This window comes from Scleropages formosus, chromosome 14 (genome assembly GCF_900964775.1).
Source record: "Scleropages formosus chromosome 14, fSclFor1.1, whole genome shotgun sequence".
In the NCBI taxonomy this organism is placed as follows: Eukaryota; Metazoa; Chordata; class Actinopteri; order Osteoglossiformes; family Osteoglossidae; genus Scleropages; species Scleropages formosus.
In genome coordinates, this window is record NC_041819.1 from 25118851 (window position 1) to 25145828 (window position 26978).

General features: G+C 48.4%; 1 protein-coding gene across 1 annotated transcript; it reads left to right on the top strand.

Annotated features, from left to right (window-relative positions):
* The first annotated feature begins 9270 nt into the window (after window positions 1-9270).
* Window positions 9271-16283, top strand: LOC108931707 (chloride intracellular channel protein 4). Its single transcript, XM_018747681.2, has 7 exons — window positions 9271-9292; window positions 14609-14652; window positions 15041-15150; window positions 15383-15508; window positions 15608-15714; window positions 15844-16025; window positions 16122-16283. Exons 1-7 carry the CDS (start codon window positions 9271-9273, stop codon window positions 16281-16283), a joined length of 753 nt encoding a protein of 250 aa, XP_018603197.2.
* The last annotated feature ends 10695 nt before the right edge of the window (window positions 16284-26978 follow it).

Consider the following 26978-nt stretch of genomic DNA (forward strand, 5'->3'; position numbering starts at 1 on the left):
GGTCTATCCCGGGCGGCTTCCTACGGAAGACAACAGCGGAAAAAACTTCCTGTTTCCGGTAATACGTCATCGAAGTGCGACAAAGCCTGACACAAACTTGTTGCTTCCGGTCAACGTCATCAAAGAGAGGAGAGTAGGGGAAATCGATGGTCTGTTGCCGGTGTTGGTTTAGCTCAAAGTCGCTATCGAGGGACGCGGTCTGAGCGTCGAGTGAAACGTTCTGCGTGTATTATAAATGTAAAAATGTGCTTCATTTCATTTCTTTACACGTGCAGTACACAAGTACGTGCGCATTCTGTGAGCTGGGCTACACTCTGGACTAAAACTGGTACAGAAGAGGACTTCAGATAAGTCCAGTCTGTAATGGACAATGATGTGTGTGTTTACAGTACTTCAGGAACCATCAATGACTCTCAGCCCCCGCATCCCACCAACAGATTGGTCCATGTGTGCAGCACTATGGTGCCCCTGAAGTTATTCCTGCCAGTAACGAGTTCTCTCACTACTGTGCTTTACTGAGAATGAGAATGAGTTTTATGGGCCAAGTCTGCTGACACACAGAAGGAATTTGCTGTGGGTCTTGATGCTTTCAGTATTTACAGACAACAAACAGCTGACACAAAATTACAGAATAAATAAATATTTACAGAGTATACAAACACGAGTATAAATAGTAGTATAAATACTAAAAAAGGAAAACAAGAATTAAATTTTAAAAAATTAGTTGGATAATGTTGCACTGACATGAGACCTGTAGGGGAGTGTAATTCTTCATCCTCTCTAAATCCTCCCTGGACCTCAATCTGGTTGAAAATTACAGACTGGTCTCTCTCCTCTCCTTCCTGTCTAAAACCCTAGAGCAGGCGGCCTGTGATCAACTGTCCGATTTCCTCACCCGTAACCATCTCCTCGATGGTTATCAGTCTGATTTCAAAGTTGGTCATTCCACTGAGACTGCCCTTCTGGCGGTATCTGATGCTCTCCAAGCTCCTAGAGCTGCCTCCCTCTCCTCGGTCCTCATCCTCCTCGACCTGTGCAGCATTCGACACTGTCAATCACCGAATTCTACTCTCCTCTCTTAACCAGCTTAGGATCAGAAGTGCAGCACTCAGATGGTTTGAGTCCTACCTTTCTGACAGATCCTATCAAGTGGTCTGGCGGAGCTCTCATTCTTCTCCTCTGCCTCTCTCAACCGGTGTTCCGCAGGGCTCGGTATTGGGTCCTCTTCTTTTCTCCATCTACACCTCCTCCCTCGGTCCGGTCATAGCCTCCCATGGATTCAAATACCACTGCTATGCTGATGATACCCAGCTCTTCCTCTTGTTTCCACCTGGTGCATCAGATATCTCCGTACACATTGCTGCCTGCCTGTCGGACATCTCTTCATGGATGTATGATCATCATCTCCAATTCAACCTCTGCAAAACAGAGATTCTTTACCTCCCAGCTGGCCCGTCCTCCTTTCACGACCTGTCGTTCAAACTGTACAACTCACTCATTTCACCTAGCTCCTTCGCTAAGAGTCTGGGAGTAACGATTAACGCAAGTCTGTCATTCTCTCAACATATTGAAGCCACAACCCGGTCCTGCAGATATATCCTGCATAATATTCGTAGGATCTATCTCTACCTCACTACTGACTCCGCCCAACTACTTGTCCAGGCCATGGTGACTTCCCATCTGGACTACTGCAACTCTCTTCTGTGTGGCCTTCCTGCTAATGCCATCAAACCTCTGCAGCTTCTACTGAATGCTGCTGCATGAGTTGTGTTTGATTTGCCAAAGCGCTCCCATGTATCTCCTCTACTCATCGCCCTGCACTGGCTTCCTGTAGCTGACCGAATCAAATTCAAAACCCTGGTTACTATGTACAAATGCATCAATCGAACTGCTCCTGGCTATTTACAAGGCTTAATCAACCGCAACACCCCAGCCAGGCCCCTTCGCTCATCTGCTTCTGCTCGCTTGGTGGTCCTGTGCACGAAAGGCAAAATTCGGAGGTTCTCGGTTCTGGGTCTGCTGTGGTGGAATGACCTTGCCCTGTCACCCAGAACTGCGGAAGCTCTGTCTGTTTTCAAGAAGGGTCTGAAAACCCACCTTTTCCAGATCCACTTCGCCCAAGATCTCTCCAGCTCATTTACGGTGTAACTGTTCACGCATCGTAACTCCAGAAGCATCCCCAGATACAGCCTTTATTCAACCACTACTCTGGCATTGCACTTGCTTATTTCTGTATCTTATAATATTAAAAAAAAACAATTGGTGGGAGGGTATCGGGATTTGTCTATCCTGTGTTTTATACACCTACTTGATCGATGAACCTTGGTGCAGCAAGTGGTAGGTAACAAACTAGGTTTGCTTGAGACTTTCATGTCTGCAGCTATGTCTCCTTCTCTTAATGTAATACAATGTAAATTGTACTTTTGCTTAGTTGTACGTCACTTTGGACAAAGCGTCTGATAAATGTAAATGTAAATGGGTGACACCCGAGGAAAAAACTGTTCTTGTATCTGATTGTTCTGGTGGACAGTGCTCTGTAACACCTGCTAGAGTGGAGACATATGGAGAGCTTGTGCCTGGGGTGTGTGGGGTCAGTGACGATTTTGTTCGCCCGCTTCTTCGTTCTAGACTCGTACAGGAGCTGAAGGGTCGGCAGGGGGCACCGATGATCCTCTCAGCCGTCTCCACTGTCCTTTGTAGCCTCTCTCTGTCCCATTTGGTAGCCGAGCCAAAGCAGACAGTTATACTATAGCCATGCGCAGGACAGACTCAGTGCAGCAGGTCCTGCGGCAGGTTGAACTTGTTCAGTTGGCGAAGGAAGTACATCTGCTGTTGGGCCTTTTTCACCATGGAGTCGATACAGGTGTCTCACTTCAAGTCCCGGGAGATTGTAGGACCAGGAATCCGAAGGACTGGACTCCACGGCTGAAACGGAGCTGTTGAGAATGGTAAGGGGGGAGTGCTGGAGGGGTTGTCCTCCTGAAGTCCACAATCATCTTCATTGTTTTGACCAGGTTCAGCTCCAGGTTGTTTCGACTGCACCAGCCAGCCAGCCGTTCAACCTCCCTCCTGTATGCAGACTCGTCACCGTCCTGGTTGAGGCCGATAACCGTGGTGTCGTCTGCAAACTTCAGGAGCTTCACAGAGGGCTCTTTGGAGGTGCAGTCATTAGTGTAGCAGGAGAAGAGTAGTGGGGAGAGCACACACCCCTGAGGAGCGCCAGTGCTGATTGTGCAAGTGCTGGAAGTGAATTTCCCAGCCTCGCCAGTTGCTGTCTATCTGTCAGGAAGTTGGTGATCCACTGAGAGATGGTGGTGAGCACATAAAAACTGCATCAGTTTGTCCGAAGGAGCTCTGGGATGATGGTGTTGAACGCTGGACTGAAGTCCACGAATAGGACCTTTGCATAAGTCCCTGTTTTATTACTCTGTTACCACAAAAAAGAAATGAGTCCAGCTCAGTGCCACTCTTACTGGTCGAGTGGGACTGAACTGTCTGTACTGCTGTTTTACAGCTTGAAGGCAACTTAGCCAACTTGAATATTGTCCACAGAAGGAGTTCCGCACTGACTGGTACAAACTGTCATTTGTATCTCATGTAAATGCTTTGACTAAGTCATGCTTCCTTCAGTTAAGAAACAGCTAAGTTACAGCGATTCCTATGTAGATGGGATGCTGAGAAACTCGTTCATGCTTTTGTTTCATGCAGGCTGGACTATTATAATGCTTTATTATCAGGTTGTCCATACCAGACTGTATCCAGGCTACAGCTGGTGCAAAATGCTGCTGTGAGAATTGTCACTCGAACAGCCTTATGTCTGTGTTCAAGCACACCGTGCCACTGCATGAGATGAGCACTATAAAAAATAAATTGAACTGAACTGAAATTGAAACACAGTAGAACCTTGTTTACTGCTGTACTGTTACACCTCCAGGTCTCCAGCAAGCTCTTCCACCCCAGCAAGCAGCCAGCCATCATGTGGCAATAGCAGAAGCCTGTGGGGACTCCGGGACTGGCTGTTGGGAAGTTCACCTTTCCGGGAGGGGGTGGGTTGGGTTGGGCCCAGTTAGGATTGATATGAGGAGATGGGGGGGGGGGGGCAACCCCCTTAAACCGATTAGTGTAGGGCTGCTGAGCTCCCAAAGGACTGGATTTAGATAGGCAAGTCATGTGGAGATCAAGATCCGGACCCGCAGTAATCCTCCGCGTCCAGAGTGAGTGGGGGGAGACATAGTTTCCACAGGGCAGTTGACCACGGATCAGAAACCAGGCAACACACAGCGCAGGTAACTGTGCCTGCTCTTGCTCTCATAGACATACGGTACAATTCCAACCTGTGACCCAACATGGAGTTCTCCGACATCGTCCACAGTCCCATGGGTTTCTACACAGAAAAGCCACAGGGCGAGGGGGAGGACGAAGATGTGGAACTGGCTGAAGAAGTCGATGAATATGGTGAGATGGTTGGCGAGGACGATGATAATCTCAGAGAGCCTGACCAAAGGGTCTTGACTGAGGAGGAGGAGAAGAAAGGGGATGCTGTTGAAACGGAGATGAAGTATGAGAGGGATCTCTCTCCAGGGCAGGAGAGAGAAGTTGGGTTTGACACAGAAATGTCATTTGGAGAGTTGATGGGCTGGAGGACCGTGCTCGAAGGGGGTGAGTGTGATGACAGAAAAGAAAGAGATAAACTCAGAATTATTTCTTTTCCTGATGACCTGCAAGAAGGATCTCCAGGAGAACAGCGGAAATCTGAACAGCAGGATCTATCTGTGGATGAACTGGAACAATCTGTAGAAACAGCTGAAGTTCTGTTCCATGTGGAAGGAGAGAGAAAACAGGAAAGGCTTCCATCTGAGGCCATTAACAATGAGGATGAGGTGGAGTGTGATGACGCAGAGGAGCCTGATAAGGGTGAGGGAGGAAAGAAAAAGTCTGAAGAAAAGTATGAAGACAAGGATACCCAACAGCAGAGTCAAGTCCCTCAGAATGAAGAGGCACTCAGGAAAGAGCAGGCTGGATGCAATGAAATAGAGATTCCCCAGGAGGCCTTGGAAGTTGAGGCAGGAGAGCCTGAGAACAGAGCAAATCAAGACGAAAAGCAGGAATCTTTGCCAGTGAGCAATGGTGAAAAGATCTGTGAGGCTGAGAAGGAACGTCGTGAGGAGACAGAAGTGCACCAATCACAGGTAGCTGAGAAGGAGGCCACAGCCACTGAGGAGGAAGACTGTGAGGATATCGAGCTGGCAGAAGAGGTTGAAGGGTCCGAGGAGGCCGCGGAGCTGTCGCCAGAGATCCTTGAATGTGAAACTGGAGAAGCAGAGGAAGGAGAGCACATTAATGTCCGGGAGCTAGAAGGATCAGCTGTGGAAAATGCGCTAGTGGCTGAATGGGGAGGATGTGCAGACCCCCTGAGGCTGGTTGAGTTGAGAACTAAAGGGGAGGGCAGACAGGCTGCTCAGGATGAGCCTATAGCTACACAGGAAGGAGGATTTCCAGAGGGAGAAGAGCTGAGGCGGGCTACAGAGAACGATCTGAGGGTCACGGCGGCAGGAGGGTGCCAGGAGATAAAGGAAGAGCCAAAGCAGGGAAAGGGTGATGAGCCAAAAGCTGGGAAAGGAGAGGGACCGCATAACACGGAACAGCGAGGGCAACTCGACAAGAGCGCTGTGATTGCTGCGGAGGAGGGACAGGGAGGGAGTGAAATGATGGAACAGCCACCTCGGGACAAGGCAGGTGAGCCCAGAGAAAGAGCGGAGGGCGGCAGAGCGCAGGGCAGCACAGCACAGATGAAGCCGGTCAAGGAGATGGCTCAGGAGAGGCGGGAGCCGCAGAGAGAGGAGAGCATCAGAGGCGAGAGCACGGGCATGAGTCTGGGGTGCAACGCCCACGTGAATGCAGACGTGCCGATGACGGCAGAGAACGGGCTCTCGGACCGCGGTCAGCAAGAACAGGTACCTTTCCCACGGGCCGAAGAGCGGAAGGTGCCGACCCGCCATGCGGAGGAGATCCCCAGGAAGAGTGTGAGCACAGAGAGTTCTGTCCCTCGAAGAGAGAAGGCGCAGCAGCCGGAGACACAGGCCTACGAGATCGGCCTCTACATCAAGGTACGCGTCATGGGGAACTTGCTCATAAAGTCCTGGTGTGGAGCTCTGTTCTTACCGGATGCTTTTGACACACACTGTCAAATGTCCTTGCTCTTGTCCATTCTGCTTCAATTTTTATTGATAATTCTCTTCTAATAACTCATTTGTTCCACTTTCTACAATCAAAAATTGTCCTTCTACTTAAGCGCTAATTTCAAGCGCAGCAATCAGTTTACGCCACGTTTTCAGTTCACTTTATGGAAATGAGTAAAGTGAACTTTTGCAATACTAATCAGTCAAGGCAATGAAGAGAGTTATTCTATACATGCGGTATTAGCATTCCATGTGAATGTGTCTCTCCTCAGTCCCCCCTTGCAGGCACTTTTTCCTTGTTTCTTTACATTTAACGTAACCGTCGATTTGTACAAGTTCTCCATTGATTGCTGATCAACTGGAACTGGAGATATAGACAGTACTGATCAAACAGTCTGCGGTCATGCACACGCACGTGCAGAGTGACTTTGACATACAACCACTCACGATCACTTGGTCAACCTGTCCCTGTTTGCAGACGTTGTGTAATTGAGGCTTTTTTCAGTGTTTGTAAACCAATCAAAGCAGATTAGCTTGTTTGTACTGATCGAAGTGCCTGGATAGACAGTGAAGTGAAAGCAAGGGAATGTGTGTGTAGGAAGATGACGGTGTGTGACTGTGTGTGTCACCGTGTCCCCACACGCTGACATGCACTCGTACACATTACTAGCATGTGGTGTGCTCTGACATCTTGATTTATGCTCTAGTGTGTGTTAAAGTATGGCGAAGCAATAAAAACAGTGTGTATTTTTGTTGAATGTGTATGAGCAGGACCGTGCGAGGGATGCTGTGCGTACGCTGTGCTGCGGACCTAGTGTGGCTGTGTGTAAAAGTACGAGTTCATTGCACCAGTATGCACACACAAATGGTTATGAGTCCTAATGTTGGTGCTGTGTGTGTGTGTGTGTGTGTGTGTGTGTGTGTGTGTGTGTGTGTTGTGTAGCAGGACGGCAGAAGTGTATAGGAGGGCTTTAGGATCTCAAGCACACTTGTGCAAAGCAAAGTTCTTTCGGTTTTCATCCTCACTCTTCCAGAACTTTCTTAAACAATGGACTTACAGCTCCTCTCACACACCTTTCACTCCCAACTCTTGTCCATCTTCCCCGCACGGTCTCTGTGAATCTCGTCACCGTGCTTCCGCCGGTGTCGCCGAAGTTGTCTTTCTGTCCGGCACAACCGCTGAGCTGTATCTGTGAGGGCACCTTGGTGGGCTGCTGATCGGGGTCCCGTGGCACCAAAACTCAGTCCAGCAAAATGTGAAAATGCTGTATGTTCTCTTCATTTTTTACGCACATCGGAATGGACTGCTGGACACGAAAAGTGTCTCGTGCCACACAGGAAACGGCAAACATCTCTCCGTCCATCGCTTGCGCTATTAAAGTCTTTATTCTGTCTTGCCGTCGCTAAATGTATCCAATACATCAAGTCACGTAGGCTTCCGCGGCCGTTGTCATTAGACTGGAATTTAGCGTCTTCCGGAGTAGACCGCGTTGTCAAACATTGACAACGCGGTCTACTCCGGAAGACGCTAAATTCCAGTCTATATCCAATACAATTTATTTCATAAAAACAACCAATACCGTATAAATACTGTATGACAGATACTTAAATACATAGACGGCTGGTAGCGTATGTGGTCAGACCTACTGCCTTGAACCCAAAGGTCGCAGGTTTGAGTCCCACCTCTGGCTGTAGTGCCCTTGAGCAAAGTACTTACCCTAAATTACTGCAGTAAGATTACCCAGCTGTATAAATGGCTAAATAACTATAAGTACCTTAATGTAGAGGGGAACGGTAGGGCAACGGGTTTGGCCAGTCTGGGGTTCGAGTCCTGCTTGGGGTGCCTTGTGACGGACTGGCGTCCCGTCCTGGACGTGTCCCCTACCCCTTCGGCCTTGCGCCCTGTGTTGCCGGGTTAGGCTTCGGCTCGCCGCGACCCCGCTTGGGACAAGCGGTTGTAGACGGTTGGTTGAAGAGACCTTAATGTTGTAGGTGACTTTAGAGAAAAGTGTCAGCTAAATACTCCCCTGGCTTGTTCCCAGGGTGTTGCTGTGACCTTGTGTTTGTCCCGGATGTTTTCTATCACGTCACGGAGCCCCTGTCCCCACCCTGGGGTTCCCGCCAGGCCTCGCGACCCATGGAATAGGACTGTCCTCCATTACGTGCGCCATCGTAGCCCCACAGCAGCACAGGTGTCGTTGTTTCTTTACAGTCTCTTTGCTTTAGTCTTTTACTGTTTCAGGTGTAACTTTGTGTGTCTGTTAACACATCGTTCTTTTCACATAACACGCATTGATCATTTGCCTCCAGTATGAGCAGGCGAAACTTGCACTTTCCTGTGTGAGCAAACCGCTGAGGGGAGTCACCTGTCCAAAATGATTGGCTTCATCCTGTCCCCACTGTGAGCTCATTGGCTGTGAGAAGTCACCGGTGTGCTCTGATTGGCTGCGTGCTGTTGCCCAGTGGCTCTTGTGGCGAGCGTTCAGACAAACGTCCTGTGACACAGAGCTAAATCCAGCTTTAATAGCGCAGTCTGGCTCCTTGCTGAGGCCCTAAGCCTGGAGAAAATGTGTTAATATTCCTCTCCGCTGTGTCTTGGAGGTATTTCACACACAAAGGCTGTCTTTGTGCTGCACCCTGGGCCACAACACAAGTGCATTGTGGGAGAGGAGAACTGGCAAGGTCTTCTGTACAGCTTAGCTCTCGTGTGTGAATTAGCGCGGACCTAGCCACTGAGTGGCTCACCTGGTTGGCGCGCAGGCGTAAGAGTGTGTCTGTGGATGTGGGTTAACGCGTTCACTTTCCATCTCCTCTATGGGGCAGGTGGCTCGGTCCTCGTACCCTGGGGAGGCGGGAGGTCGCTTCCTCGGCCGGCCCCCGCCGACCGTCATCTCGTTAAGATGCCCGTGGGCTGTGACATGCTGGGAAAACACTTTTCTTTCACGAGCTGTCGTCCTCGCCTGTACCAGCAAGTCTCTGTGCAGCTCACGAGTGTCCGGAGCGCCTGACTCTATATCTATAACCTCTATATATAGCTACCTTACATGTACAGTTTACTGTATCTACTGTATAAGAGACGCTTAGAAAGGCAATGAGCAGTATTAGGGACTCCGGTCGCGGTGCACAGGCACTTTTCTCTCTCCTCCCCTCTGGTAGAGGTGTTTGCATTCGCAGCACGAGACTCAGGGACATCGTCTCCCCACAGGGTTACTTTCTATGACTTGTACTGTACGTCGCTTTGGAGAAAAGCGTCCGCTAAATGAATACATGTTCGTGTAAATGTAGGATGCGTGGTCACCGGACAGTGACCCGCACCAGCAGCTGCACGAAAAGAACTTGAGCTGATGTCTGTTTCTGCACCTATTTTCTTGCTCTGTACGGCGTTTCAGTGTGACATTTATCGTCTCTTTATTTGCTATTATATTTACTGTCTGTGAATTTATTGCCTGGTTTATATTTCTGTCCTTTACGGTCTGGAGGAGATGCAAACGTAATTCTTTCATTGTTCCACGTACACGTGCACTATGTGCACATAACAAGAACAACTTTGTTCGTAATAGTTCAGCTGATGAGTTCTCTCCTGGGATCCGAACCAACAACCCTCCGGTAACAAAAGCAGTCGCTCAGTTACCGACCACTTGGGTTGTCGGTCCCTCTGGACCTGTGTGGGTCGGACGGGTCCTCCCCATGGAGCCCTGGGCACCATGGAACCGCTGATGACCAACCCTGGGGCACAGGACCACCCCAGACACGGAGCAGGGAGGACGAGACTCACACATACAACGCACAGACACACAGCCCTTGGCACAGACCGGCACATAGCCTGGAGATGTTAGCACGGGACAGTGATGTAAAAGGTGAAGTGCAGGACAGCAGTAAGCAACTCTCTCGCCTAAGAGGGTTACACACTGCTACGGCTGCGTGCCGCTCAGCTTTGGGGACATTTCAGGTGGACACAACATGGCTGGACTGCCAGCTGGCCTTGTGAGGAGCGGGAGGTGAGCATGTGGCAGTGATGAGGCACACGGGTTAACTTCTCGCAGTCAGACACTGGAGCCTCGTGGAGAAGATGTTCGCCACCTAAGGCCTTGTGAACTTTTGTGGCCCCTGCATTCAGGCTCCCGCCCAGACTCCACGTGGACCGTCGCTGAAACCTTTGAACCGAAACATTTACAAAATATTGGCCGTTGCAGGATATTTCATCCGTCAGTTTCATTCTTACATCACAGCTTGATGTACAGTATATTTCAGCAATGCTGGGAATCATACGAGTTATTATACGGCAGGCTGGATTTGTCACGGAGAACAGAGGACACGGAGGAGTCTGGACCCAAGTGCAGGATAGTTTTTTCTGAACCCAAGGCCTAGATGTGCTCTCGCGGTCGAGGACGGGCGAATGGTCGGTCGGTCGATCGGTGAACTGGACAGAGGCGAGGATCAGAAGTTGTGGCCGGGGAACAAGGCATGTTCTGGCGGTCGTTACCGAAGAGACCCACGTCTGGGTCTGGGGACTGGACTGGGGAACGATGAGGGACAGGACTTGGGAAAAGCGAATAGGTTGGAGAGCGCAGAAGAGACCGTCGTCTCGAGTGAGATTCCGTAACTGGGAAGCGGTCGAGTGCTGTTCTTATAGCCAGGTGTTGCTGGTTGAGGTGCTGGTTGCAGTTGTGACAGGATTACAGCTGCAGTTTTTATTTAACTGGGAATGAGAATTGGTTTGTCTCTCAAAACATTTGTTTGTGAGATGTGACACAGAGCTGCCGAAGGTTTCCTACCAAGTGTGTATACAGCGACTTGTGTCACGCGGCCAACAAAAACCGTGCTATTGGACGAACTGACCGTACTTAGAGAATTCTGTCTTTTCCTGTAGCGCTTACATTTACATTTACATTTATTCATTTAGCAGACGCTTTTGTCCAAAGCGACGTACATCTCAGCAAAAGTACAATTTATGCATATTACATTAAGGGGAGACATAGCTGCAGACATGAAAGTCTCAAGCAAAGCTAATTTTTTACTTACCACTTGCTGCACCGAGGTTCATCGATCAAGTAGGTGCATAAGACACAGACAAATCCCGATACCCACACCAATTTTTTTTTTTAAATTAAATATTATAAGATACACAAATGAGCAGAACAATACCGGAGTAATGGCTGAATAAAGTTTGTATCTGGGGATGCTTATGGAATTACGATGCGTGAACAGTTACACCATAAATGAGCTGGAGAGATCTTGGGCGAAGTGGATCTGGAAAAGGTGGGTTTTCAGACCTTCTGGAAAATAGACAGTTTCCGCAGTTCTGAGTGACAGGGGAAGGTCATTCCACAACAACGGACGCAGAACCGAGAACCTCTATGCTTTATTTTTCTTTCACGGGACCACCAAGCGAGCAGAAGTAGATGAGCGAAGGGGCCTGGCTGGGGTGTACCGGTTGATCAAGTCCTGTAAATAGCCAGGGGCAGTTCTATTGATGCATTTGTACACAGTAACCAGGGTTTTGAATATTATTCAGGCAGCTATAGGAAGCCAGTGCAGAGGAGCTCTTCCTCTGTTGCTGAAATGCACTTTTACTGCGTTGTATGTCACACACACACACACACACACACACACACACACACACACACACACACACACACACACACACACACACACACACACACACACACACACACACACACACTGTCTGAAACCACTTGTCCCATGCAGGGTCGCAGTGAGCTGGAGCCTAACCCGGCAACACAGAGTGTAAGCCTGGAGGGGGAGGGGGACACACCCAGGATGGGACGCCAGTCCATCGCAAGGGACCCCAAGCAGGACTTGAACCCCAGATCCACCGGAGAGCAGGACCCGGTCCAACCCACTGCGCCACCACACCCCCACTTAAGAACCATTTCTGCTAAATTCATAAACAGAAATTAATGTCAGGCACCCAGTCTGGGAAGTCAGTCCCTCCCTGTGGAGAGCCAGGGCGTCCTGAGTGCCCTGGCTGGAGCGTTTATGGCACAGTAATGAAGACTAGGGTGCTGGTGTGCACCTGCCACTCCTCGATTCCTTCTTCCACCCCACGCATCGCACCAAATTCACTTTTACCCTATGCAAGTGTGACAGTAAGAAGGAATTTCAAAACCAGTCTTATTTTACGTTATTTACCTTGAGGTGAGGGGGTGCGGTGGCGCAGTGGGTTGGACCACTGTCCTGCTGTCCGGTGGGTCTGGGGTTCAAGTCCCGCTTGGGGTGCCTTGCGACGGACTGGCGTCCCGTCCTGGGTGTGTTCCCTCCCCCTCTGGCCTTACGCCCCTGTGTTCCCGGGTTGGCTCCGGTTCCCCGTGACCCCGTATGGGACAAGCGGTTCTGAAAATGTGTGTGTGTGTGTACCTTGAGGTGCAGTCAACTGCACAACAGCTCAGAGCCTGAGGCTGGACGAACTGGTACATGATCATCTACAGCTTCTTTATAATTATTCATTCAGCTGATGCTTTTCTTCAAAGCAACTTGTAATGTTAAACTATTTACAGTTATTTACCTTTTTATACTGCGGTGGCGCAGTGGGTTGGACCACGGTCCTGCTCTCCGGTGGGTCTGGGGTTTGAGTCCCGCTTAGGGTGCCTTGCGACGGACTGGCGTCCCGTCCTGGGTGTGTCCCCTCCCCCTCCGGCCTTACGCCCTGTGTTTCTGGGTTAGGCTCCGGTTCCCTGTGACCCCGTATGGGACAAGCGGTTCTGAAAATGTGTGTGTGTGTGTGTGTGTGTGTACGTACCTTTTTATACAGCTGGGTCATTTTACTGGAGCAATTTAGGGTAAGTACCTTGCTTAGCGGTACTATAGCTGGAGGTGGAATTCAAACCTACAACCTTTGGGTCCAAAGGCAGCAGCTCCTATAACCATGATAGCAGCTGGTACCCTGTTTGCCTGCTGGTCTCTTTTCCACCTTCTCCTCTCTGTTGAAGAGTTAAGGCAATGCTTACGTACAGCTCACTTACAGTTGTCCCATGCACAAAAGCTCCAAAATCCAAAGCACGGAGGTTCTCGCTTCTGACTCCAGTGTGGTGGAGTGACCTCCCCCCCTCGCTCAGAACTGCTGAATCTCTCCCTACATTTAAAAAGGGTCTTAAAACTCACTTCCCCCATGATCTCTTAAGTGCATCTTAATGTGTAAATGTTTATGCTCAGTAACTTTGTGATCATAACTGCTGACTAACGGATAAACCTTCACAGAGCTACTCATGTGATGTACACTAGTTGATATGGTGGAAGTAACTAACTGTGCTTTAAAATCATGTGTCTGCATCCAAGTCTCCTCCTCTGCAGATGTAATGCACACGTTGTATTTTTTTCGGAGATGCGTTTCGCTTTGGAGAGAAGCGTCTGACAAACGAATACACATAAATGTAATGCAATGAACCGGTTACTGTTCACAACTGCTGCTGATGCCATGGTAGGTGCTTTCAAGGGGTTTTCCAGCCTGAGCAGCTCCCGACAATAGTCTGCTTTGTTACTTGAAAATGTGTTACATGAATGTCTAGGACAAACTATATCTACAAGTTAATAAACGCCATATGTATTTTCTTCTTTAGATACTTGCATGTTAGTATACTGTACATGTAAGTGGGTTTGCTGGAGTCTAGAGCTCCCTTAATGAACAGTTTTCATTGGCTGTTCTCAGATGTGTTAAATATCAACATCCTCATCCCTCTTTCACTAGAAGGCGTTTATGTAGCGCAGGGGGGCTACAACTAGCGCGGCGATTCCGAAAGGTGCATCTGGACTCACGCTTTTCATTTCGCTTTTGCTGATCCCTCCTCCGTTCACGTGATTGTAAGCGTGGGGATGATTTCCAGCAGCAGGAGGCGCTTGAGAGAGAGTTGCTCCCCGAGTTGTAAGATGAATGGGTGCAAAATTCCATGTACACCCACAGGGTCTACAAGGGCTGTGACATGTCCTGAAAGTCATTAGTCCTCTGAGAGCTAAGCTCCCCCAGCGAAGGGCACAGAAAGATGGGAAACAAGAAGCCAGCCTTCTAGTGCGCTCGGTCCTGCAGTCTGTGCTCAGGGAAACAACGCTGGACGGAGAGAACGAGAACGTCGTGACAATGGCCAGGAATGTCGCACCGCTGAGCCTGAGCTGGCCTGCTGCACATGCCTGCGCCCCTCCGCACCAGCGCCCACCTCCGCGGCGCTGCCGGCCCACCAGAGCCCCTGGATGGAGCTCCGGTGCCGAAGGCCTGCGCTCACAAAGGGGACCATTGTTCTGGGCGAGGGAAGGGTTTTGGGCTCGAAGGGCCAGTCGTCGTTGTTTCCAGCTGCAGCTAGGGTCGTGGCAACGGCGCAGTCGCTTCGGTGGAGCTCGCAGGTCCTGCAGCCTCAGGAGAAGCGTGACTCTCTGGGGACCGCATGGTTTGACGTTCAACATGGCTTGGTTTGACATAGCAGGGAAAAAGTTTGGATTTCCCAGTGTAGAACTATTTGTTAAGGTAAGAATGTGGGCCTTTCAGCTGGACTTGGGGTTACGGTTACATTCAGTTTAACTGCAAGTCGTCTTGGGTACTTTGAGTTCTTTGTTTTCCCTCTTCCTCTCACAAAGATGCTGGCATTGCCATTGTGTTGTTCTGCTACCATGGAAATGGTTGTCACGGAATTAATGATGATGCCACTGCTCGTTTGGTGTACCTGTGCACGTCCTTCCTGTCCAAGTGATCGTGTGCTATCACTTCGCTGCCGAGCATTTCGAATCGTACGAGTCGTAGCGCATTCGCCGATGTTCACCTGGAAAGCAGCTGCAACAAAGCTTACAAATCTGTCCCTAAATTAAATTAGCTGGATGTGTGTCTCTTTAAGTAAAATGCCCTCCAATGTTTGCAGGCAGGCAGTGATGGAGAGAGCATCGGCAACTGCCCTTTCTCCCAAAGGCTCTTCATGATCTTGTGGCTCAAGGGGGTCATCTTCAAAGTAACCACGGTGGACCTCAAGAGGTAGGAGACCAAGCCTGACAAGCACTGGAAGAGGGTCGCGGTCTTAGGTGACGAACTCATAGTTGTGAGAACATAAAGAATTCATTCACGTTCTTATGTGTCCATTGGAAAAGGAGGTCCATGTACAGCTGGACCAAATTAACCTTTTCTGAACAGAATGAGCAGCGTGAAGTCATGGCCTGGCCTGGGAGGGTTCAACTGTTGTGTTGAGCTTCGATGTGTCCGTGTCCAGGAAACCGGCCGAATTGCAGGCTCTGGCACCGGGAACCAACCCCCCTTTCGTCACTTTCAACGGAGAGGTCAAGGTGGATGTCAACAAGATTGAGGAGTTCCTGGAGGAGAAGCTGGTCCCTCCACGGTATCACACCTTGTCCTATCTGCTTGACAGTTCTTCCCAGAGAAATGATGTGCGTCAAGCACCAGATAGCCAGTGCGAGTGCTGACATTTGTCCCTCAGGTACCCGAAGCTGGCAGCTCGGCACCCCGAGTCGAACACGGCGGGAATAGATGTGTTTGCCAAGTTTTCAGCCTTCATCAAGAACGCGCGGAAGGATACTAATGAAGGTATGAGGCCAGGAGAGAGAAACCCTTCCCAGGATGGTGTCAGTTCACTATGCTAAATTGACATTATTATGTAAAAGCAGCTCTTCCGCCCTCTCTGTGTTGTGTGTGTGTGTGTGTGTCGTTGAACAGCCCTGGAGAAAGCTCTGCTCAAATCTTTGAGGCGGCTCGATGACTACCTGCGATCTCCTCTTCCCGAGGAGATCGATGAGGACAGCATGGATGAGCCGGGAGAATCGACTCGCAGCTTTCTGGACGGACCGGGGCTCACGCTGGCAGACTGCAACCTGCTGCCCAAACTACACATCATGAAGGTGCCTAGAGGTTCCTACAGGTTTCTACAGGTACTGTGTTTATTGTTTTTTGCACCACACTTATGTTCAAAGGGTTGTTGGGTTTCTGTGTCTTAGGTGGTGGCCAAGAAGTACAGGAACTTCGAGATCCCTGCAGACATGACAGGAGTGTGGAGATACCTGCACAACGCGTACCAGAGAGAGGAGTTCATCAACACCTGCCCTGCTGACCGCGAGATCGAGATTGCTTACCTGGATGTTGCCAAACGGATTAAATAGGCCTGGGACACACTGTAGTAGTTGAGCACACTCTGAGTCTCTGTGGCTCTGTGTGTGTGTGTGTGTGTGTGTGTGTGTGTGTGTGTAGAACTGAGGCATGGACTGTTATGCAAAAGAGCAGCTTTTTCTATCCATTGTGCTCTAGCGTTTGTCACGTTCGCTATTATGCCGTAATTCTCACTTAGACAAAAATCACACTAGTTTACATTACGTTTCCAATTCTCATGAATTATTAATGAAAATTCTTTTTTCATTTGCTTTGTACCATTTTGTCATTTACTTTAATACTTTTGTATGCAATGCAGATAGAACTGATTTAAGAGCGTCTTTCAGTCTCACTGTGAATTAACATGATGGAGGTAATGGAACGTTTTATCGCTGATTGTTACTGCAGACAGATTAACGCCAGTTTTTATGCTACATAATTGTGTGAAACACTTCATGGATCTCAAAAGATTAAATTGATCAGCACATTTCCCATTAATGTTTTGTGCGCGTTTTTAATCTTCTTAGTGGCTCTTCCAAATCTGGAACTGTGCTAATGCCAGGATGACAGTAATACCATGAGCACAGCGGTGTCCTGCAGGGACTGTGGTCGTGCTGTAGGCACTTCGTCCGCATACACAGCTTTTTCTGCACACTGTCAGTAACAGCACCTACCCAACAACACCTTTACTATGCTTTACACCTTTACTGATATCACAGCTGGGCCCTAAACAAAGGATGTATTTCAATTCAAATCAGTTCAATTCAGTTCAGTTCAGTTCACAGAGATGATCAGGGAGGATAAGAGCTGGTCAGAAGCTCTTACGGGCAACTGGAGAAGCTGAGAGGAACAGGAAGGGTAAAGAGACATGGTAAAAGGTGGTGCCTTCTTGCTGGATGGATGAGGAGCAGCTGATATGGCGGCATGGAAAAGGAGATGAGTTGTGGGATCAGACGTGTGGGGTTTCCCCTCTGTGGTGTGTTCGTGTGTGAGATGGATCTTCTCTGGAGGTTCTGGCCGCTCTCCTGACCCCAGTAACATAGATCCCCTGTTGGGTGGCAACTTAACAACAGGTTGAATCCTTGTTACTGACAGCAGGGGACGGGATTTATACACAGCTCAGCACTTCCTGTCAACTGCTTCCAGTTTTTAAGTGAGAGACAAGAGACAAAAGGACCATCATTAGTGAACTGGACAGATCCATTGAGTACTGAGCTGGTATTGAGAGGGCATTGGCTAGATATTGTTGGGAATTGAATGTGTATTGATTGGGTATGAGCTTGCTGTCCATTCTCTGCGTCGCTGCTGGTGGATCAGTTCCATCAGACCTCACACCACTTGTCACTTTAGGAAGAAATCAAACTCCCTTTGTCCCCTTTTACCACCTTTCCTATGTCGTTTACCTTCTGTTCTGGACATGTTGAGGAATTAAATGAAAGCAGCACGACACGAATGACTAAGTAACACTTGTTCATGATTGACCTGCTGGAAGGGACTCCGCGAGGTGGACACACCAATGAACACTGACACTGGAAAAAGTGAAGCCCCGCCCCGCTTCGTCATACCCAAACGGGGTATAAGAGTGTTTCCGGGACTCAGATCACCATCAATGTCCTCACTTCATATTCACGCTGCTGGAGTCCTGTCTGTCCCGCCACGTCCTCTGTGTCTCTGTCTTCCCGTCTTACTGTGTCCTTGAAGTTGAAGAACTGGTTCTGAAATATAATGGCACTCGGTGAGGCTTTGGCTCTTGTGCCCTGGAGTAAAAGCTGTCTGTGAGGAGGGTACAGGAGAGTCTCTGTCTGACCACTGAGAACGGGACACGGGGGTTTGGCTCTGGGAATGAAAGAGAGACAAGGTGATCAGTGGACACAACTCGGTACGTTAATGGATGGACAGAGGGATGAGTCCATGGATGGACCGATGGAATGATGGATGGAATGGTGAATTGACTCTTTTTTCTCCTTAGTCAACGGTGGTAGAATTACTCTTGGACTGATAAAGAGAGGCGATAAGTCGGCATACAGGAGGAAGTGACTGACTAGTGAAGTGGTGCCATGACAACAATCTCTCCCTCAATGTCCACAAAAGAAAGGAGTTGATAATAGATCCACGGAGAAGGAGGGAGCAACACTCATCACTGCATACTGGTGAGACAGTGGTGGAGAGGGTGAGCAGCTTCAGATTCCTGGGTGTTCACATTACTGAAGATCTCACCTGGTCTCACAACACAGCACATCTGGCCAAGAAATCACGTCAGCGTCTGCATTTCTTGAGAAGGCTGAGGAAATTTGCCATGCCGAGCCGAATCCTCAGAAGCTTCTATAGGTGTGCGATCGAGAGCGTCCTCACCAGCTCTCTCACAGTGTGGTTTGGAAGCTGCACGGTACGGGATCGTAAGGCGCTACAGCGAGTGGTGAAAGCTGCTCGGACCACCTCTGGAACGTCCTTACCATCACTGGCGAGTCTGTACCAGGCCAGAACCATCAGGAAAGCCACTAACATCATCAAGGACAACAGTCATCCCCAGCACAGCCTTTTCACACCCTTACCATCAGGCAGACGCTACAGGAATGTTAGAGCCAGAACCTCAAGGCTGAAAAACAGTTTTTACCCACAGGCCATCAGGCTTGTGAACGACACCCATCGCGGCAGACACAGTTCACCCTCTGAGCCTGAGAGGTGTCAACTACCCCCCATGCCTCCTACACGCACATACACATCCACAAGGCCAATAACATCAGAGACCACAGACTACCTCCGCATACCTTGCGTACACAAATACACACCCCTTTCGACTGCGAATAGACCCAATCTACCTCTGCAGGACTTTGCACATGTACGACTTCCATGCTTATATTGCGCACTGCACGCTTTATATACGTATATAACCTCGTTTCTTGGATTTTTGCACTCATAGTAATTTTTGTAATTTGTGATTTACGCCTTGTGTTTTCCTTGTGTTTTTCTTTCCTTACGTCCTTACAATTTATGTCATAGGCGCTGAGAGGATTCACAGAGTAAGAATCTCATTGTACGGTGTAACGAACTGTTTACTGTACACGTGACAATAAACTCTTGAATCTTGAATCTTCCCTCTTCACTCTTTTTTGCTGCTTACCAGAGCAATTACCTTGTTTCTGGATGCATCCTTTCTTGTAGGTCCTTTTTCTTTTCTGTCTTGTTATCTGGAGGTGTTTTAGATATTGTAGGACTACATTGACCATGACCTTGTCCAGCACTCTGTGCCACTGTGGTGAGAAAGTACGCTTTGAAAATGAACTGATCAGAACGAACGGACAGATGTATGGAAGACTGCAGAGCATGACAGGAAAGACAGGCAGATGGACAAAAAAAACAGGCAGATGGACAAAAAGACAGGTATATTGACCATGAGACAGACAGAAGGACCCTAATCCCTGTGTGTTTCTTTGGGTCAACATCCACTAGAAAACCAAATATCCAGGTGACCTTGTCCTCACACAGGAGGCAGAATTCCTACCTCATGCTGTCTGCATTGACTCTCCGGTGGTCTCAGTGGACAGCGGACAGTCAGTCTGCTAGTCTCTCCCAGGGGACGGAGGGTCAGCGTGTCCTCGTTCGCTGAAGCTCGTGTCCGGCAGAGAGCTGAGAGCGCCGCTCGCCCTGCTGCCATTAAAAGCGCCGACGGAGGCCCAGATAAGGAGAGTTAATGTTCAACCGGCGTATCTGTGTTCCCACAGCGTTCTCACCACATTCTTGGGGGCTGCCGATAAGGGACGAATATAATGTGCAGGGTGAAGGTCTCCCCCACGGAGATCTGCGTCCCTCCATGCAGCACGCAGGACTCTAGACATCGCACACCCTCCAGCACACGTCCGCACGTTCAACGCTCGGCTGCATCATTTTGCAGGTGTCCTGTGCCCTATTGGATTGTTCTCCTAATACAGAATAACTCTTACGTGTGTGTTCAATTCAGAGCCGTGCGCTACGGACAAAGTGCACGTTTTACTTCATGCGTGTTTCCCTCAGGGATCTCAGAGTAACGCGTAGAAACACCCCCCACCCCGAACCCAGAACGAGGCAAGCTGACTTTGTATGTTTTCAGCTGTTCGGCTGTGTTTTTACGTTTTGTGTGTGTGTGTGTGTGTGTGTGTGTGTGTGTGTGTGTGTGTGTGTGTGTGTGTGTGTGCTTATGCATTCATCATGAGTCCTGCAGTTGTCTGTGTGTTTACTGAAAGTACCTTGTTTTACTGCGCTTCAGAAGCTCAGTGCCTCGGGGCGTTGTCTCAGCACTGAAATGTTATGGTGCAGTAGCGCAGAGGCTCACACAGTTTACACACCTTACAAAAGCGCTGCTCCTGGACAGACTTTGTCCTCTGTTCCTACGCTGGGCACAACCGGTCCAGCCTGGCTCTGTTTTATGGGCCGAACCCACGTGCAGAAGTGGACTTATGGACCTGCTGATATAACTTTGAGTACATACCATAAAGAGGCCTCTCTTCCAACACACACACACAGTTAACAGAGCAGCAGAGCATCCTGGGAAAACAGCATCCATGGACCAATTGAACCACCTGAGACACATTACATACATTACACACACACACACACACACACATTTTCAGAACCGCTTGTCCCATACAGGGTCACAGGGAACCGGAGCCTACCCGGCAACACAGGGCGTAAGGCCGGAGGGGACACACCCAGGACAGGACACCAGTCCGCCGCAAGGCACCCCAAGCAGGACTCGAACCCCAGACCCACCGGAGAGCAGGACTGTGGCCCAACCCACTGCGCCACCACACCCCCTACATACATTACATTTACTCATTTAGCAGACACTCTTCTCCAAAGCAACGAACATCTCGGCGCAAAAACACTGCTCCTCACATCACCCTTCTGCAGACCTATGGCTCTATTAGAGCTTGAACCCAGGACCTTCCACAAACAAAGCAGATGTGATAACCACTACACCGTGGCACTACCTGAGAGTGAAATACTGGGACAAACAGTTTGCTGCTGCTGCACTGGAGACCGAGAGGCTGGGAGGCCGAGAGCCTGAGATCCCGAGGGGACGCGCACGTCGCTCCACTGCCCAACAGCATGCAGACTGGGGCCTGAAGACAGACCCAGACTGGACTAGTGGTTTTGCCCACAAGTGAATGGAGACTCTGGGGGCTTTGTGAGTGCCCGTGTGGTGATGTGGAGGTTTCCCTGCTCTGGTCAACACGATTGTGGCGGTCATTCCTGCGGAAGCAGGGTCACTCGCCACCCAGCTGCGGTTTCCACGGTTTGGCCAAGAAAGACAACGTCGAGCATTTGTAGATGAGCGCCGAGCCATGTTCGAACGCAAGGGACCGCGGGCCACCTGATGGACTCAGTGGCTGTTGGGTTAGAGTTGGTAACCATGGCGACGAGGAGCAAAAACAGCGCCACATGTTCCTGTAATGTGAGTTGGTGTTTCTATACGTTACTCTGAGATCAGAAGGTCCCGCTACGTTGGAGCATAAAGGCGAGAATGAGCGCCACCTGCAGGTCACCCCAGGTGTGATGGACCCTGAGTGAACAATTGGGAATGTTGGAGAGACTCTCTTGAACTCAATGAGTATGAAACTGTGTGTGTGTGTGTGTGTGTGTGTGTGTGTGTGTGTGTGTTCTATGGGTCCACATGGAGCCTCTCGAAGGGATATGAACCTGCAAAGCCTGCGTTGCGCCACCCGAGAGCCATGTGACACCGGGGCAGGGGGGAGCACGCGGGTCACCTGGGGGCGACTTCTCCAACTTCCACTTCGGCCAGGTGTTGGTCAACACAGGAAGACCGTTGATGCAGTCGCCCCAGAAAATGGCCCCCGAAGCCACAGGCAGCACTGCTGTTACCCATGATTCCACACAGTGGGATGTTCCTGAGGAGGAACACGGTTTCCTGTTCCGCTTTAAGAGCACAACAGACGACACCGCTTGGACTCACATCGAGGTTCTAGTTTAGTGTCTTTAACTGCTTCCTACTTCCCGCTACCACCCTTGCCGGTAAAGTGTGTGTGTCCTGGGGACCGCAAACTGAATTCAGCTCTAACGTGTTAAAAAGCCACGCGAGAAGTCCGTCTGTCTCTCTGTCCATCCATCCATGTTGCGAAAACAACAATGGGACACCAAGTCCTTGAGAAGCAGTTGTGCAGGTGATGTGACTCTGAGGAACTCACGGTCTCTTCGTCTCTTCTAGAAATCCCCCTCCTGGGTTAGTGGGTAAAAACGTAGCTGTAAAAGCTCTAGAAGCCAGTCTGGATGGTCACCTTTTCTAATCCTGTGAAAGAGCACTAAAGTGTGAATTCACTAGGAGTCCTGGAGAACATTTTGGAAACTGCACCCCTCCTTACTCGCCTTGGAGCTCCAGCTGCAGGCCTGGAGAAGCCCGCGAGTGGAGCGAAGCTGGAGCTGAAGTGGACGGCCTAGTGTGACGCCAACCAGTCCAGAGCCCCTGGGGCTGTACATGTGGTGCTCTGGTTCTAGATCAGAGGGACGAATGGCTTCCAATCGATCTGCCCTCCGATGCCGCTGCTGCACCACATCTGGCGGAGAAAGGACTAATAGGGCCCCGTTCATTTCCTCCCACTCATTCCTCGTGTCCTCCCCACCACCTCCACTCTGTACCTCATGAACCTCCCCTCCCCCCTTCCAGACTTCACTTCCCACCGACCCAGCAGCTTGCATGGATTTCTGCACTCCAGTCGACTCTCTGCGACACAACTGCTCCTTGCTTATGGACAGAAGACAGATGATTTGCTCCAGGTTTCCCAGACAGGTTCTTGGTCTTCATGAGATGAAGGTACCTTGAGACACGTGCATCTGTGGGCCACATGCTGGTCCAAAAATGAGTGAAAATTAATTCTCTGACGCACAAGAGAGTCCCAAAAAAACAGTGAGGCTCTCTCATCTCCCTGAGCGTGTGTCACCCAGTTCTCATTTCCTGCTAGATCTGCTGCTCTGAAAACTCACCTCTTCCAGACTCACTTCACCCACGATCCCTTAAGTTTGTGTGAAGTGTACACGTTCATGCTCTGTAAGTTTAAGATCATCCCCAGATAAACCTTTACACTGCTACTCCTGTAATGTACATGTTTGCATGTATCTCAAAAAAAATTATTCTAGGAAGGTGATTTGCGTCATGGCTGGTTCCCGGTAGAAGTGGCGGACCCAAGCGAGGAGCGGAATTAGCGCTTTACTCAGGGCAAACCGAGAGAACTGCTCACAGGACAGGCAAAAGATCTTCGAGGTGCAAACGTCATCAAAGGGGCAATCCAAGAGGCAAGGTCGGTACACAGGTAAGAGGTCGATGATCAGAAGTAGGCAACGAGGACGAAGGAGTAGGGTACGGGACTGGGAAAAGGACAAAGGGATCAGGTAGGAGTGGAATAGTAGTGTAACCGAGCGTTCTTGTCGGATTCGCCCAGACCATTAGGGCTCCAGAAAATAACAAACGCTGCCCGTCCGTCCGGGTTGGTTTCCAACACCTTCGAAATCTTTATTGGATGCCACACACACGTGTATAACTTATAAGAAGACTTGCTGATGCGCTCCAGTGCGCATGTACAGAGTCCAGCCTATAGCAAAGCCCGAGGGGAGAAAAGACTCATCATACACACATATGCATCACTAGTGAACAGTCTCCTAGTGTCACCACATCCAAAATTAAATCTGTTACAGTAGTAAGGAGGTTGCAAGTGTAGCCCTGTAGCACTACTAGGTTGCGTGTTTAATTTTGAAGGTTTAAATAAAGCTTCATCAATTGGATTCATAGTTCGGCTGGAGCCATATCACACTTTTGGAACAGGTGCAACCTACACGGTATGCCAGTTCTGCACCTACTGTGAATTGATTGGGGTTCGGTTTGGCGCCGAACCAATGAGAGAAGAGAGGGATGGAACGAATGGGAAAAGTTTCGAGACTTTTCTAGAAGGGTCCAGCAGAGAGTGTGAGAAGGAGGTGTTTGAAACAGCGCTCTGGAGTGTGAGGAGCACGGAGGTGATATTTTTTTGGTTGCTGGAAGAGTAACCAAAGAGAAAATATCATTTCGTGCGGATTTTGTATGGGCGAGTTTAAGTTTCCGGGGTGACTTTGTGGTTCTGCGAGACATTTCAAACGATGAGTTTTCAAAATTTCAGCCCGTCTCGTCGAACTGCTACGCCGCCGGGGTGTGACGGAGGAGGACTGAGGAGAACCCGATAGCGCTTCGTGTTACCGGTAACGCGCGAAGTTCCTCGGGCATCGCTGGAGTTTCCACCCGCCCCGAACGCGAGTGGACGGACGGTGGATATAAGGTAAACTGCGGACGGTTTTTTTTTTTTTTTCCCTTGTTTTACTCGCAAGAGTGAAGCGACCCGTAATTTTGGTTCTCAACGCACACAAGCCAAGCTTGAAGTTGAAGCTGCTGCGTCCAGGCCTGCAACGAGCCGTGTTTTTACGACGTCGTGTGTTAGAAATTCTCCAGAGTATTATTGATATTCATTGTGTGCATGCAAGAAAAGACGGTTCTGTAAGAAACTTCTAGTCTGTTGTGTGTCGAAGAACTGTGTGTAGCAACGAGGTTATTCGTTCGTTGCTTGTAAGATATTATTGAGTCATGAGTGTACGTCACGTGTGAAGAAGTTTCGTATTTTCTTATGTTTATTTGCATTCGTTTCAGCTGATGATGGGATTTTGGGGTTAGTATTCTGAAAACGGAAAACCGATTACAGCGGTCTGTACTATCGGTCTTACTTTACTATCATCTGGTAAGTAGGAATTCAGTCTTATGTGTAAAAAAGATGTGATAAGTATAATATTTTTGAAAAACAAAAATTTGCTTTTGGTAAGCGTTTCTTTGCGCATGAAAAAGGAAAAAAAAAGCAAAAATAGGTGGCTAAGTCAATTATTGAAAAAAAAAAATATTTAATAGTTTTTCTTAAGTTTTTCCGAAAAAAAATACATTTAATAATTTATTTAGAGGTTTACTTTTTTTAGGTTGTTTCTTTCTCAATTATGTATTTTCCTGAGGTTTATTTTTTTTTTATTTGAGGTTTATTAATTTATTTTGTTTACTTTGATACTACTTTTTTTGATTGGTGTATTTTTTTCATTTGGTTATTGGTTCATCTTGTATAATTTTCCGTGTAAATTTTTTTTTTTTTAAATTAGTTTTTCTTAATTTTTTTGTCGGAAAAAATACATTTAATAATTTATTTAGAGGTTTACTTTTTTAGGTTGTTCGTTTTTAAATCTATTTTTTTGAGGTTTATTTTTTGAGGTTTATTAATTTATTTTTTGTTTACTTTGATATTTTTTTATTCAGATGCTTTTTTTTTTTATTTGGTTGAGAGGTTCATTTTGTTTAATTTTCCATGTGAATGCTTTATTTTTAATTAGTTTTCCTTAATTTTTTTTCGAAAAAAAATACATTTAATTTTTTTTGAGGTTTACTTTTTTTAGGTTCTTTTTAAATTAATCTTTTTTTGAGGTTTATTTATTTATTTAATTCGAGGTCTTCTATTTTTTGTTTACTTTGATACTTTTTCACTTATATATGCTGTATTTTTTAATTTGGTTTAGAGGTTCATGTATGAGGTTAGATGTTCATCTTGCATAATTTTCCATGTAAATGCTGTGTTATGATGTGGTTTGTACATGTTATGAAGTTTCTTGTTGATGCGTAGCTTTAGAACTTAGGAAATTCATGGTGGAGGTGGAGAAGTCAGCTAATACAATCTTCTCATTTTCTTAGGCTAATAACTTGGTTAGAACACAACACAGCATCATCATCATGCCTCCGAAGAAGAGAGCAAGGGTTGTGAATCCAGATGCTGAACTTGGCGTGGGGAGGAAGTACCTAGTTGAGAATTTCTCAACACTTCCTTCGACCAGCGAAGATCTCAGAAATGGACATGTTCTCCATCAGTTTTTCTGTGTAGCAAGAAGTAGTCGGGCTGAAACAGAGCGACTACTGAAAGCACATTTCACATCTGAGGGCTCGTCTTTCTGCGCTTCCCTGGCAGCTGATCTTAAGAGGCTTGTGAGGAATGCAATGGAAATGTACAGGCGAGTCAAAAACCCACAACTTTTTGCGAGATTCACAGCATTATGTGAGGAGCGGTTTCACCTCTTCTTACAGCAGCAGGCTGTTGATCCTGAGTTCACAGCTCCTGTGGCGCAGTCACCAGTCCCTGAAGAACCAGACGTGTCACCCAGCACATCGAAGGAGACATTAGCACTCCTACATTCACATCGTGCCACGATGACCAGCAGTACCCCTGTCAGCCACCTTGAAGTCCACTCGGAGCCGTGTGTGTGTGTGTATGGTTCAATAACTTTGAATATTTCTTTGGGTTTTATGGTGTTTGGAGAATTAATTTGTTTTTTTTTTATTGAAATACTTTTTAGTTGGGTTATACATTTATTAATTGGAATATATAGAACCCAGGGCACCACCCTCATAATTAGGTGAAATGGAGGGTGGCGCTACGCAAGCAACAACAAGGCTGAGCACAGTTCTGCATCATCTCCTGGTCTGACGCTGCCTTAAGTTTTATGCATCGGTCTGCTCCGAGTCCCAGGTGTTCCGCGTTGGCTTGTCGGCGTGGGGGTGACAATTTGGAATTGCTGATTCTGATTTATGCAGCTACTCGTGTGATCCCGACTTATATGTTCACTCGGGCATTCCACCTCGTAATGTAATTCGACCTGCCTTGGTTGTTTAT